The sequence below is a fragment of the Osmerus eperlanus genome, chromosome 9, assembly GCF_963692335.1.
Source record: "Osmerus eperlanus chromosome 9, fOsmEpe2.1, whole genome shotgun sequence".
NCBI classification, from domain to species: Eukaryota; Metazoa; Chordata; class Actinopteri; order Osmeriformes; family Osmeridae; genus Osmerus; species Osmerus eperlanus.
Window position 1 is genome coordinate 17084537 of NC_085026.1, and position 15018 is coordinate 17099554.

The 15018-nt window shown below is 45.1% G+C and overlaps 2 protein-coding genes across 2 annotated transcripts in view; one reads left to right on the forward strand and one right to left on the reverse strand.

The window, feature by feature from the left end:
- Nucleotides 1–102: 102 nt before the first annotated feature.
- zdhhc22 (zinc finger DHHC-type palmitoyltransferase 22) lies at nt 103–3750 on the reverse strand. Its single transcript, XM_062470042.1, has 3 exons — nt 3624–3750; nt 2308–2865; nt 103–2202 (listed from the first exon to the last, which is right to left on the reverse strand). Exons 2-3 carry the CDS (start codon nt 2861–2863, stop codon nt 1925–1927), a joined length of 834 nt encoding a protein of 277 aa, XP_062326026.1. The 5' UTR covers nt 2864–2865; nt 3624–3750; the 3' UTR covers nt 103–1924.
- A 333-nt stretch (nt 3751–4083) lies between these two features.
- tmem63c (transmembrane protein 63C) overlaps nt 4084–15018 on the forward strand; it is a 24825-nt gene continuing 13890 nt past the window's right edge. Inside the window, exons 1-2 of the mRNA XM_062469937.1 lie at nt 4084–4551; nt 13637–13881. Of these exons, the coding sequence (XP_062325921.1) occupies nt 13672–13881 (210 nt within the window). The 5' untranslated portion in view covers nt 4084–4551; nt 13637–13671. The remainder of the gene's footprint in view (nt 4552–13636; nt 13882–15018) is intronic.

Consider the following 15018-nt stretch of genomic DNA (forward strand, 5'->3'; position numbering starts at 1 on the left):
TTATTAAAGAAAATAATCAGTTAATGTTAATCTGTAGAATGTTTTTTTCCACACACAATTTCAGTAATTGCTTTAAGACATGAAATACCGTTTTTTTTTTTCTTTAATTATTTTTATTGGATCAACAGAATAGACAAAATAGTTCAATAATTTATTTTGAAATGCTGCAACAAAACATAAATAACATTGAGATAATACAGTTTAATATGTCTATGTAATATTGAAAGTGTTCAGTACCAGTTCTTTAATGACCGGTGTCTACAGGATATCTCACAATCTTTGGATCTGTTTGTTGTACTGTCATGCAGTACTCTACTGTTTGGCACATTAAAAGCACTATCCTAGCTTGAACCCCAGGTCTGTAAAATAGGGATGGACTATCTATATTAAATCATTGTCAGACATCTAACATCCCTTTATTATGTTGTAAGAGTTGTATACTTGGTGTAGAAAATGTGCAATCCGATTACAGCTCAAACTGCTCAATTTTGTTTAAAAGAAATCCCAGTTGACCTGTTCTTTTTCCATCCTGGCAGTCTGTGTCAACAAACCTTTTAAGGAAGTTTCCCTTTCAGCGAAGTATTATACTTTTAACAGCCCGTAGGTGGTAAGTGTATTATTTTTACATCAAAGCAGACATACACCTTCAACAAAACACTTTGAAGAACATTTCCTAGAAACGATGCCAGAATGTTGATAATCGTAGATTTGGATTTTACTCTGTTTACAGTACAAAAAGCAGCGATATTGGACCCAGTACCTGTTTGACGCAACCACAGTACAGCAGGAGAGATAGCCATCATACTCTTGCAGTCCTATATTTAAAAATCCTAGAATGATACTAATAATTCTCTCAGAATATTCCAAGTGTCATCAACAACTTCACTTAACTATAGAAGCAAATCAATGACATAATCATGTTTTGAAGGCATTGAATACTCAATATTGACATTTAAACGCCACCGAATTTGTTGGTTTTCTAATTCACCTCTTTAAAATTTTAATATGAATTTATTTCAATGTAAAAACTAAAAATCTGATCCAAAAATTAAACATTCTGAAATTCAGGTTGATCAAATTCGAACAGTACTATTCAGATCCCAAAAATCCGGGACTTCGGGATTTTTTCTCTCTGAATTTCACCATTCGAATTTGAGCACCCTGAATTTTGTTATATTTTAGAACAGGAAGATTTAAAAGCAGGATGAGTTAAATTACAAACCCTTTTAATTATTCTATGAATGTTTATAAATGGCTATACTTGTTAGGCTGTTAAATATGTTTAACAGCCTAAAGACCCAATACATAACACTCTGTGCAAGCTTGAACAACCTGAATGACAAACATATTGTTCAAGCAACACAGGTATCACATTATGATAAATAACCATTTGAAGCCAAGAATAAACTAACCTAAATGATTAACTACAGTAATAATAAACTAACCATTAGTAATTTTTTTAAATAAATGCTTTACATATCCCTACTCTATATACTAGTAATTGTCGACATAAGACGTGTCTCCCTGAAGGGCCTCATGTAGAGCGGTTTGTTCTGGGCTCTGCTGATTCTACCCTTATTTCATAACCAAACTATCCACGAGCGAGTCCTCTCTTCAGGCCCCCTATAGACACACTCAGAGAGAGGGTGAAAAAGAGAGAGAGAGAGAGAGAGAGAGAGAGAAAGTGTTGTAAACCACTGTTGAGGCAGTTAATGTGCAGAGAGTTGAGGTCCCACGGCCAACAGGCAGGGGCGCCGCTTAGGGTTTCTGGGCCCCCCGGCTAATTGTACTCCGGGCCTCAAAATCAAAACCATACAGGAAAGAATGGGTTTCTGCCGGGCCCCCTGCCTAACCCAGGGCCCTTAGAATCATCCGAATCTCCCCCCCATCCCCCTCCCGTTACGGCACCCCTGCCAGCAGATCCTCAGTCATGCTTATGCCCAGCCTTGTCGGCCAAACTAGCCTCCACCGTCTGAACAGGAAGGAAGAGCCCTAAAACCCAGCGAGAGCCGAAAACATCCCCCAGGTTGTCTCTCCAGGATCCGCGACTCTCCACCAGCTGACCATGCTGCATCTGACACCAGGTCTTGCCCCTGGCCACCAGAAGCACCTGCTGGCAGCAGAATCCAGCGCACACCAAGCCGATGCCCAGCCACACGTACAGCATCAGCACCAGGAAGAGCTGTAGACCAGAGATCACCCCTGGTGGGAGAGAGATCGAGATTAGATTGGAAGAAGAAGAAAACGGTAGGGTGATGGTTATAAACTGGGTTTTAGATGCTGTGATGCCTTTAGAGTGAGACTCACCCATGAAGAAATAACCTGTGGAGAGAGGTAAAAGGCTCAGGAAAGTCAACGGATTTTCAAACGAGATGGAGTACTCCACTGTTAGGAAGGCCACGCCAAGAACCAAAGAGTACAAACAAGTGCATGAAGTATAGATGCAGAACATGATGAAGTAACGCATGTTCTTATTGCCGATACAGTTTCCCGTGAAAAAACAGTGATGGTCCCGCCGGAAAATTACTTTCTTGCAGAGTTTGCAGAAGTGGCGGCCATTGAGGAGGTAGTGGGCATCCACTCTGTCCGGGCAGTCGGGTGAACACATAGGAATAACGCTCTCGTTTGCACTCTCAGCAGGATACTTTATAGTCATAATGTAGTTACCCAAGGCGTTCAGCATTAAGAATAAGAAAACCGCGGTGTGAAACACAGTTGACGCTTCCAGCGACATTGCAGGAGTTTGGAAAATCGTCGGGATGAACAAATAGAAGTGCAGAATGAAGGTCACTGCAGTGGCCGTAAAGAAGTATGCCGGTGCCAGAGCGTTGAGGAGTTTCAGTTTCAACATCTTGGTAAACATTTCTAAGGAAAGTAAAGATATTCGTCAGTTTAAACGTGACAAAGGATGCGTGGCTTTAATCCAGTACAATTTGACCCTGTGATATTGTGGTCCGCGCGTGGCAATCGCGTGGTGCTGAAAGAACAGCTCCTTGGCAAGAAAGAGTACAGGAGGAATCATGAAAACGATTAGGGTTGCTGATTGACCGAACGAAACAAAAAATACATTCCTAAAATTCAAGCCCGGGGGTTGCTAAAAACACATCAGGCTAAACTAGAGTTACGTAGAAGTAAGTTACACGCAGCATCTAGGTGAAATATTTTTGCACAAAGCTATAGGCTTCTCTAGGAGGAAAGCTATGAGACATATTTAAGTGATTTAGGCTGTTAGAGTGACAACAAAGCTCAATTAAAATGTGGTGAGGTAGATCTGTCTGCGTTGCCGGGATAATGCTATTTGCGCGGCATGTGTTTATCGTGATGATCTTGCTAAAGCTACAGCATAGGTTTCTGCTGTTGGGAGCGTTCGCAGGTCTTTATCGTTTTTCTGATGTGAACCCAATATGGGCAGATTGATTGTGTGACATGACTCCATGAATTTACTAGAACCGTCTCGTACAAGGACGTCATTTGACACATTGCAGCCTATTATTTAGCTGCAGACAATTCACATGCTAGACAGATTAAGATTAAGATAAGGTTGACTGTAGAGTAGACATTCCAACAATTATTGGCAGAAACGAATGGAATGCTGTAGAATTAAGTTAGGCTACGGATGTTACCTGACGTCGTTTACTTCGACACGAAGTAGCCTAGCTGTATTTCAGCCCCTCGCACGGTGTCAGCGGTACAACTCATTCAAAAAATGACAAAATCTTGCGCTATCTCACAATGAAGAGGCACATAAAACTGAAAAGGCGGCGACTCTTTAGTACCGCCTGCTGGTCTGGATGAGACCATCAAGTTGTTTAGAAATTCCGATGTCATTTTTACAGTAGACTACATTAAATATGATATTTATATTTCCACAACTCTCCCCTCCTCTTGTATAAATGTATATCGTTTATGCTATAGCTGACACTAAGACAACAATGCTAAACTATTCGACCTATTTTGTAAAGTGCAGAAATACCTACATTGTCCAGCAGGTAGCGACGCTCATTACACTTTCAACTGTCATGGTCTAATGAAACCCGATAGAGAAATAATTGCAAAATATAGGCCTAACCCGCTACATAAATATTAATATAGCCTAATAAACTAGAAATAGTAAATTGTTTAAAATTTACCATGAGTTCGTGGAGACGCTGATGATAAAACAAAGATTATTTTTCACAATGAAAAAAGAATGATCATTTATTGTAAGAACTGCAAGACTATTTCCCTCACACATTTCACCTATTGTCAAGTAGATGTGAACGCCAAATAGATTTTTCATATGGACCAATCTGTTCAAGTCTTGTATGCAAAAATGTTTGTCAACCTCTGAAGAAAAACGTAATGGCTTTTGTGTTCTGAACGACGTTCCCTTATCTTCAAGGCAGGTGTTCAATTTACAGACGTCCCCTGAGCAGGTGGGAGTTCCTCTTGTTTCTTGGTGCTGATGCAAAAATAAACGGCAGCTCAGCATCCCTGTCGGAATCAGACGCCAGCGATAACGAACATCTGAAAGGAACCCCATAGGCTACTTAATGGAAATCTCGATCTAAGGTAGGCAACCCGTAATCTTCACGGTTCTTAATAATTGTTTTCTCGTTTTACTGGTGCGAGCTGCAGTTAATTTTGATCAACTTGCAGAGCTTTTCAAAAGTGGGCGGATTTACGGTGTTTTGATAGTACTGCAGTCAGGAGCTTGTAAAAAACAGGAAGCACACTGGAACGGAGAAAACCGTGAAATCTTACATGCCAGAGATCAACGCTGGCTTGAAATTCATAAGGCAAATGTCGGCTTGAGGCAGCAATCAACATAAAACACGGTTTAATATCATGTTGTTTGTTGTTGCTGTTTCAGATAGCCATAACTTGTTTACTGCAGTTGTGTGTCGCTACTGCTGTCCTAAAGGACCTACGTGACATATTCTGTGCCTTTGAAAGGTTTGGCATGTGAAGCGATCATCAGTAGAATATAGGCTATGGTCAGTCTATTCGTTTACTATTGTGGTGAGAGCAACACACGGTAGCCTATGTGGCAAAGATTTCTACACGGACAAACACACCCTTAAATCAGCAATATTGTTAAGGTCTAACTCTGTCGTGTGTGATCAACCCTCGTTATGTAGTTTTTGTATGTTGAGTGGTTAAAATCAGCTGGGTATTAATTTAGCCTTTGTTTTTATATTAGTGTTTTAGTCCACCAGAGTGAACGTTTCAACAACCTAACATCCGTCCTACCATAAATAAACAACTAGAATGTTTTTTCCCCCTCGTGCACATCGTTTGTTCAATACACGATGACATTTTCAATGCTGTTAATGTCTTCCAATCGCTACACTTCAACTCAACGAATCCACCAAGCCTGTTTATTACAAAGCCCAATGCACTTGGACAGAAATCATATTTACTGCTAGGCCACATTCTTACCCCGCCTGTATCGTTCTGCATTTGGAAGAAAGATTGTGGTGCCGGGCCCTGTGGTGTTCCACTGATCTTGAAGTGTACCTTACTTGGTGAGTTGTTGAACGGTAACCTATCAGATGCCATTTTATAACACATATTTAATACAGTAACATGTACAATTGACTTATTATGGCTTTGATATTCATTAAATTGAGATGAGACATGGTATATGATATGAACATTTATTCAAACGGACATAGTACATTTATTCAAACATAGATTACAAGATATTTATTTCCTGGTTTGGGCTGATTGGAGTCTCGTGAATCACATGTTAACCTTTATAAGCAGTAGGCTAACAAAAGTAGCCTACTCTTGACATTTCAAAGATTAAATTCATGAAGGAAATGGTCTTTTAAATGCCAGGGCAATAATTTGGTTTTGAACTTTTCAATGAATGGCTATTTCTCTTTTTTCATAGCGGAACAGACAAACTAACGATAGGCAGAAATCTGCCATCATGGTCACTAGCTGTGAAATGCAGCTCCTGAACTCAGTTTTCCATGGCCAAAAGTGCAGAATGTTGGTATTGTCATATCCAAGCAACAATGACATTAATATTTCAGTGGGTTCTCCACTGAGATTGAAAAACGATCTTTTGCAACCATCCCAGCCTGTTGGTTCTGGTCTGGGAACAAAGGCGTCGGCCATGACAGAGTCAGGAAAGCCTTGCGGATCTCCAGCAGCCTTCTGAGATTTACATTTAGTCATTTAGCAGACGCTCTTATCCAGAGCGACTTACAGTAAGTACAGGGACATTCCCCCCGAGGCAAGTAGGGTGAAGTGCCTTGCCCAAGGACACAACGTCATTTTGCACGGCCGGGAATCGAACCAGCAACCTTCGGATTACTGGCTCAATTCCCTAATCGCTCAGCCACCTGATTCCCTCCTTTGAGTAGACCAAGGGTGGCATGACCCTCTGAGTCACATGACTCAGAAGAAGAAAAAAAGGAGTGTCAAGGAGTATATTGTGTCAACAAATGGTAAAATGATACCTGGCTACATTTTCAGCACCCCACGCTACTGGAAAGCTGCAATTTTCAGCACGTAAACCATTGGCTTCTAAAACAAAGGACTTCCCTTCAGCTCTGTGCCAGACAGGGAAGGGAGTTTGGACGAGAGAAAACCCAAGGCGCACCTGAACTATTTAAGTGGACTGGTTTCACAGGAGGTCATATCTTGTGCTAAGGAGCACCGATTGGTTTCTTTCTATGATGCTGTGTGTGTGTTTGTGTGTGTGTGTGACAGATTGCATCTGATGTGCGATGCATTGCTCTGACTCATCTCCTCCAGTCTTACTTTGAGAGATGCTATGTGAACAGTTGGCATTTTCCACGCAGCATCAGAAGCCAACATGACAACACGCATGACAACACGCATGACAACACGCATGACAACACGCATGACAACACGCATCCCCTGGAACCACGGCTGTGCTTGTGAAGCTGGAGATTTAACAGAACCTTAAACTCAAATTAGAGCTTGCTGTGCATAATTCTAAACAGACTTCCTTGCTATTTTAACGGTGCAGAAGCCCCTCCCCCTGCTGTGCGGCTCAGAGCTGGAACACTCAGACAGCGTTAGTCTACCAGTTAGGTACGGGTCGGAGTGGCCGTCGGGAGAGTCGGGAGATTTCCCAAACGGCCGGTCAAACGGCCGCGGCATAATGCAAGCAAAAAAAAAATCATAATTATAATACACGGTCGTGGGCGGGTCTGTGTTTCAAAGTCCCGGGCTGTTTTTCGGTCCAAGTCCAGACCTGCAGTTAGGTATGCTGTGTTTCCTCTGGTCGTGCAATAAGCCTGTATCTTCATAATCCCACACAGACGTCCAGACTGTGGCCTGTGGGATGATGTCGACCTCATCCCATTTGCTTCATCAGCCGTCGCTGCCAACTCAGCTTGAATGAGGCCTGTCTGGGTATTGAACAGTAGGAGTGTGGTTTATTAACTTCAGTCTGATCAATACATCTTGCTCTAATTATATACACCCGCTATGTTAACCTGGAGGTCAGGGCTGTGTTTGTGGGGTTTAAAGCCTAGTCTCTTTAATTGGCCACATCCATGTCTCAATCGAATGTGTTGACATGTTGTCTGTGACTAATTGTGATTGATTACTTTGTGTCTTCTTGTCTGTTAAATGTTTTTTCCATGAACAAATGTAATCAAATACATTAAAAGGTATTCATTTAGCAGATGCTTTAATCCAAAGCTAGATACAGCACAGGGGGTGATTTGAACCTGTGACATCTTAATCTGCGGTCAAACCACTGAGCTATACCTTTCCCTTTGCATCCTAATCTTATTTAGTAATTAATGGTGGAGTTCAAACAGCAAGAAGGGTCCACTTGGGCTCTTCAGGGGCACTGCAGAGCCTGAGGAAGCAGACAGAAAGCAGGTGTTCTGTGTGTTGAAACAGGCCTGGGAGTGCAGTCATCACTCCAGTCACGTTGTGGCTCATTCAGCCTTCAGGACCGAGAGGGCCGAGAGAGAAGCTGCAAGTCTTGGCTGGAAAACAGTCTCCTCAGCAGCCATGCTTGGCTAGTCAGGGTGTATGTGTGTGTTTGTGTGGGTGGGTGTATGTGTGTGCCTGTGTGTGTCTGTGTGCGTGTGTGTGCGTGTGTGTGTGTGTGTGTGTGTGTGTGTGTGTGTGTGTGTGTGTGAATTAGCACAGAGATGCACCCCCACTCAGAGCAGGTGGGGAGCAGATTGTGCAACAGCCTCCATCTCCTGAGGCAGAGTCTCTCAAGAGCCCCCCCTCCACCCCCCAGCCCCCCTCCACCCTCCATCCCCCTCCACCCCTCCAGCCCCCCTCCCCCTCAGTGGACAGATGGAGGTGCCTGTGCGTCCGGCTCCGCTCCGTAAGAGCTGGGCAGGGATAGGCTAGATTATTCTTCATTTGTAGATATGTCGATGACAGAAGCTAACAGAAGTTGTCTGATGGTCTGCCTCCCTACAACACAGGGGTGTGGATCAGTGTTGGAGGACACAGTAGTAAACAGAGAACCAGCCGAGGGCTGAGCACAGTCTTATCACACAGTATGAGTGAGGCCTTCCTAGCAGGGCTCAGCCCCCAGCCTGTTGTTATCAGAGCTCCCTGGCTCCACAGCTGGGTTAAGGCATCGTTCACTGTGTTCCTAGCGCCTTAATACAAGAGGATTATCCATGATTTTCTGTGACCTGCGAGAACCGATCGGTGTCAGAAACCTCCTCAGGAGTTTTTTGGTGTGTGCTGAAAAACTGCTCCTTCCTCTCCATTAAAGTTTCCATTCCCAAGCATGGTGTCGGCAGACCAGTTCGCAAATGAGTCTGGAACCTAAAGGTTCATTTTCAATATCCAAGGGGTGCTCTCAACGGGCTCAGGCCTAAATACCTCTGGACGGAATTGGATAGAATTGGATAGATACAACCAACGAGAGAAACAAAACGTCATCTTGGTTGTTTAAAAATGCCTCTGGTACGTCGTATTAAACCCACCCCCTCTCAGATAAATGGCTGTGATTGGCCCAGCACTTTTCATGCTGGACGGAAATCGGTGTGAATGGGAGAGTGGCCAGTCCCATCAGCCAGAGCAGATAAACCCTGAGCTGGCAGACAGGCCTGCTTTCTCCCTCCTCCCAGCACCATCCGCCGCCTGTCTGGTGCGAGTTACAGGTTCTGCTTTGACAGCTTTCATGTCAGCAAGGGCGGGGCAACCGCCTGGTTAACTCTGTAACTGCAGAGGTCTGAGGGGAAGCAACCAAGCTGTTTAGGGGATAGTTGTAATGTAGTGATGGTTGATACACTAATGAAGTGAAGATTTCAATTGAAGATGGCTTTTTATAGCATAATCTCATTCATTTTTTTACTCATGCTTATGTATAAATTACAAATAAATACATATTTTCTTTCCCCTCAGCATTCGTACCACATATCCACCATGGAGACATGAGGGATTGTGAGAGTTATGTGGAAGCTCATACATATTCTACATGCTGTGGTTCTTTGTTAGGAAGCTAATGAGTGAAAATGTCAACGCTTCCTGGCTAGTCTTTTCAGAAGTCGGCCAACACAAACGACACAGGGACCAGACCTTGTTGAACAAGACTCCTGCCTCCTCTGTCAAGCCCCAAGCAGCACCCTCGACACTGCAGTTGTTTTATTCATGCTAATTGACAAGCCAACCTCTGAGGCGGTCTTGTATCCTTACATGGCACAAACAGTTAGCTGACAAGGTGTCAATGTCTTTTCCAGTTCACATTGTCTTTGTGGTTGAGTTCCTCTCTGTGGGAGCCCTGAAGTCTCTCTACCACACCCAACTCCTCACTGCCACGCACTCACTGAAGCAGGTAATGAATCCTGATGTCTGAAGGTTTCATTGTGTAGATTTATCTCTAGTCCCTCTTTAGCACGTCATCTGGATGTCCCATGAGTGATTGCGCTCAGTGACCGATTTGTCAGACAGACGGTTTCTCAAACTGGCCTGTTTAACCGACTGTGCTGTGATGTCGATTGTTTATTTTCGATGATGATCTTAGTTTCACCCTCTAATTGCCCATTTGGAGTGACACTGATTTTGTTGTGGGATTAACATAATTATATTCCACAGAATGTGATATTTAGGAGGGAGTCACTTTCATGCTAGTAATATCTGACAGAATGTCACACAACTTGCACTGAAAACGCAATTATTTAGAGGTGGTAGGCTTTAGTGACTGTAGCTTTTGTAGAACATTGTATTTGATTGACTGATTTCAAATTCTCATTTTCCGAGAATCCCCCCTTACCCGAATACACACACACACACCTCAGCTGTTTGTCTGGTGCATTGAGCAGATTAGTTGGCCTGAGCTAGCATTGCTCTTTTATAACAGCTTGTTTTCTGCCTCTGTGACTGAAACTCAGGTGTGTCATCAGCTCCTCACCTCCTCACTCTGGTCAGCAGCTGCTTCCTCCTGTACTCTGAAGACAGAAAGGAAGATGGATGGCCAGACAGGCAGGGAGGGAGGGAGGGAGGGACGGAGGGAGGGAGGGAGGCAGGGAGGAAGGGAGGGAGGGAGGGAGGGAGGGGGTGGGATAGACAGTCTATTAATTCCCACAATGCCGCTAGTCATGCTGCCGAGGTTTTGTGGTTCAGAAGTGAGAATAACAAATAAGCCCGTGTGTGTGAGAGAGAGAGACAGAGAGAGAGAGACAGAGAGATGTCCAGAGAGGTCGAGGGATGGTAGCGTTTGTAACAACACTGAGTCACAGTGGTGAAGACTGTGACATTGCTTGTGTGGCCCCACGACCCAGCGCAGCGCATCCTCCTTACCCAGCATCATCCTCATGCATCCTGCATGCTGCCTCACGCAGGAGGAGTCTGGGAAGAGCAGCGGACCTCCGCTCCGATGGGGAGAGCACTAGTCGACACTGAGCCAGACTCAGGAGGGTGAGAGAGAGGGCAGAGCGAGGCCACACTCAAAGGCACGATAAGTACTATTTTTGGGGAAGGTTTTGTCCCATATAACAATGGTGTGTCGGCTAGTGGAGAGTTTCTACAGCTGCTCCGACAGCTCAATGCCAGTGTTATGAACATTTCTGTTATTTTGGGATCTGTCTGCTACTTTGCAACCAATTATATTCCAGCAAATCCTGTTCCAGCAATCCGCCTTCAGCCAGACAGGACTTCCTCAACGGATTATTTTGTGAAACCACCACTGTCCATCAAACTAGAGCAGAAGGAAAGCTTTGAAGTTCAGACAGGAATTGGGGGTTCTGTTTCTAACATTTGAATTTATTTCATGTTGCCGTTTGCAGCTTTGACTCTGTTGAAGGGGATGGCCAGCTGAAAGGCAGGCCTCCGAGAGGGTTTGAACAACTTCATGTCAGGCTGTTACTGTGTTTGTTCTCCACCTCATGTTGACTCCTTCTGCACATCTACTCTAACCTGTCTGTGTTTTGTCCTCAGAGATTGATGCTTTTATAAAATCTCCTGGCTGCTCTTCCTAATAGCCTCTCAGTTTGTCTGGTTATTCATATTGATTTAACTTTGAAAGAGTTAGTGTTTGCTTTCCTCTCTCCATTGCTATCACAACGGAGAATGTTGTTATTGCTCATATCACATTACCCCAGGCTGTTTTGCTTGCTAGAAGAAGCCTTCTTCTGTATACATATTGTATTATGGACTGTACACGTCCTGTATTATGTATTGCACTGTACGTATCCAGTGTACCACAGTATGCAAGCCTGAGTACAAAACCTGTGTACAATGAGGCTGAGGAGGAGAGGGGTGCATTGTGGGATAGAGGAGGCTGGCTGCCACAGAAACACAGCTCCTTAGAGACACCAGTATGGATGGTCCTCTGATCCACTGGGGAGGTCTCCACTGGAGAGGTCTCCACTGGGGAGGTCTCCACTGGAGAGGTGTCCACTGTAGCTATCCTCTGGGAGCTCCAGGTAACGGTGACCCCAGTCGCTGTCTCTGAATCTGCCATCAGATCTTACGTGGATCATCCTGGGTCTCAGAGCAATCTATTTCTGTGTTTTAATGTTACGGAGATTGTTGCAACTCCAGGCATCCATGTGAAGGTGTGACTCTGACAGGCTCTCTAGCTATCGACTCATCAGCTCGCCCACTTACGCCTTCTGGGAAACATCCTGTTGTTGCTTCATCTCTCCTTCTGCCTGCTGAACGCCGGCTCCACTGCATCCTGTGACATCACATACGCACATAAGGTGCCGGACCGTCACAGGAAGTGACATCAGTCTGGATGCAAAAACAGAACGCCCACTTGACCACTTTGTAACCGCTTCCCAATTTTGAGTATGTCACAGCGCTCTGTCTCTCTCTCTTTCTCTCCCTCTGTCTTTCTCTCTCTCTCTTTCTCTCCCTCTGTCTTTCTCTCTCTCTCTCTCTCTCTCTCTCTCTCTCTCTCTCTCTCTCTCTCTCTCTCTCTCTCTCTCTCTCTCTCTCTCTCTCTCTCTCTCTCTCTCCATGTCACTTTCTCTCTGTTTTATGTTGGAGGAAAAAGTGCTTCCTTTTGGCTGCCCTGTCCTGCGGCAGAGAACATTAAGCTTTTAGTTAAAGTTACTCTGTTTCAGTTCCAAACGGGCCAATACAGATCACTTTCCTCGCCAGCTCAATACATAATATTGTCTACAAACGGCTAACTTAGCTCCTTGTAGATATTGACTTTCCTGGGGTTATTTTGGTCCGTTAACACTGTGTGGATTCATACAGCTGAACAGGATCTGTATTGATTGCTCTGAGAGCTTGGTATCGTACTGTATATGGCCCAGGCCTTGGCTGTAGATAAGGCAGCGTGGGTGATGGTCTCATTTCCCTGGTTTGCTCATCCAAACCAGCGATCCAGATACCGGGAATAAGCCCTCTGCAAGCTGCTCGTCCCTCATCAGAACAAACAGTGGAAAGCCTCTATTTGTTTTCTAGCAAAGTTGAATTGATCAGGAGCAGAAACAGACGGGCCCACACGAACATACAGACACGTGGTTTGCAAAGCGGTCAATTTTCTATTGTCCAAAGAACATTTTCTGTTGTCTACTGTTTCTATCATGATTACACAGCACCTGGCTCTTCATCGGGTTTAAGCTTGGTCGTCGTCTTCAGCGATAGTTCATGTGACCCTTCGGTCATGTGACCCTTGTCCTTCCTGTCTGTAGATGCGTCCATGGAGATCAGGCTCCAGTAATGATGTCATCAGGAAGCCCCAATCTCCAGGCATCAGCCTTCACACTGCAGTCTAGGGATTCTAAAAAGGGCATGGGTGTCAATTAAAAGGCCATATTTGATTCAACCTTGAGGTTAGTTGCCCTTCCTGAAGAGGCCTTGGTTAAATGAACCATTCATTTCCTATTCTTTCTTTGACAGAAATGACCAGGCTTTAGAATAGCCTTGAAATTGCTTTAGATGAAAGAGCTATGAATCAAGAATGAACGCTGTAAGGAAAGATGAACTGCTATGGCAACAAGCTGCAAGCTAAGCTCCTCCTCAGCTCTGATTCAGCCAACCAGGAGAGGGACAAACAGCAGGTTATTGGTTATCGCTGGACACTTTGTGACCCCCTTGTGAGTTTTGTTGTGTTACCAGGCCAAGGCTTTCACCTCAACCTACAGGCACAGGCACACATCTCTTTTTCTGCACAGGTTAACAGAGACGGCGTTTCAGGCGTTTACTCTCCACCCCCTCTGTCCTCCCTCAGGGATGGACCGCAGACGCTGAACCGTTGGAAGAATAATGGCGGACTCGTCGCTGTTTGTGAACGGGGCGCCCCCTGTGGACGGGAGGGGAATGGAGCTGGATGTACTGGGGTTCCTGAGCCCTCTGGGGGAGGAGAACAGCACGGCCGAGAAGTGCTACCGCTCCCACTCCCGGAGCTCCGTCCTCCAGGGCCTGCCCTTCGGAGGAGTGCCCACCGTCCTCGCCATCAACGTGGTCCTTTGGATGGTAGGCCGCTGATGCACACACACCACACACGTTCATACACACATATATACACACCACACACGCACACACACACCACACACATACACACACACACACTATAACCTTACCACTAACAGTCTAAGTGGATTACTTCCCTTCTCATCGCTGTAGCCTTTCAACGCTTCGTGGGAGTATAATCTCACTGACATGACAGCATGAGCTCACAGGAGGCATCCCTCTGTAAACTGTGTTCAGTATCAACTCTAATCAGTTTCCTTTGTCTTTACAGTAATCTCGGGCTCTGATACAAATAGATACCCTCTCCTTCCCCAGATAATAATAGACTTCAGGATCTTCCTCCTCTGTTCTGCTGTCTGTCCTGATCCTCACGTTGTTTATTATCAGCCCTCGTCTACAAGCTCTCCGCTCTCATTTGCTCGCTTATATTTGCTGCCTGGTTGTCCTGACAACACAGCGGGTTAATCGTTAGTGTCTTAATGACGAGGCCGAGTCAAGCTGCGTTCCCCGGGGGCCGCAGCCCACCTCAGCTCCCTGTGTCACGTCATCACACTGATCATTCTCTGGGACTGAGACACAGGAGACAGACCAGCACTCAGAGATGGGCTCTGGACAGACAGACAGACAGACAGACAGACAGACAGACAGACAGAAAAGGAAGGAAAGAGAGAGAGAGACGTACAGAGAGAAAGCGACACAGACAGAGAGGAAAGAGAGACAGACAGGCAGAGAGGAAAGAGAGACAGGCAGAGAGGAAAGAGAGACAGGCAGAGAGGAAAGAGAGACAGACAGAGAGGAAAGAGAGACAGACAGAGAGGAAAGAGAGACAGGCAGAGAGGAAAGAGAGACAGACAGAGAGGAAATAGAGACAGACAGAGAGGAAAGAGAGACAGACAGAGAGGAAAGAGAGACAGGCAGAGAGGAAAGAGAGACAGGCAGAGAGGAAAGAGAGACAGACAGAGAGGAAAGAGAGACAGACAGAGAGGAAAGAGAGACAGGCAGAGAGGAAAGAGAGACAGGCAGAGAGGAAAGAGAGACAGACAGAGAGGAAAGAGAGACAGGCAGAGAGGAAAGAGAGACAGGCAGAGAGGAAAGAGAGACAGACAGAGAGGAAAGAGAGACAGACAGAGAGGAAAGAGA

Coding starts and splice junctions, on each gene's coding strand:
- zdhhc22 (XM_062470042.1), bottom strand. CDS start 2,863: ATGTTTACCAAGATGTTGAAACTGAAACTCCTCAACGCTCTGGCACCG. Junction 2,203..2,307: donor CACAGGTTATTTCTTCATGG/GTGAGTCTCACT, acceptor CTCTCCCACCAG/GGGTGATCTCTGGTCTACAG.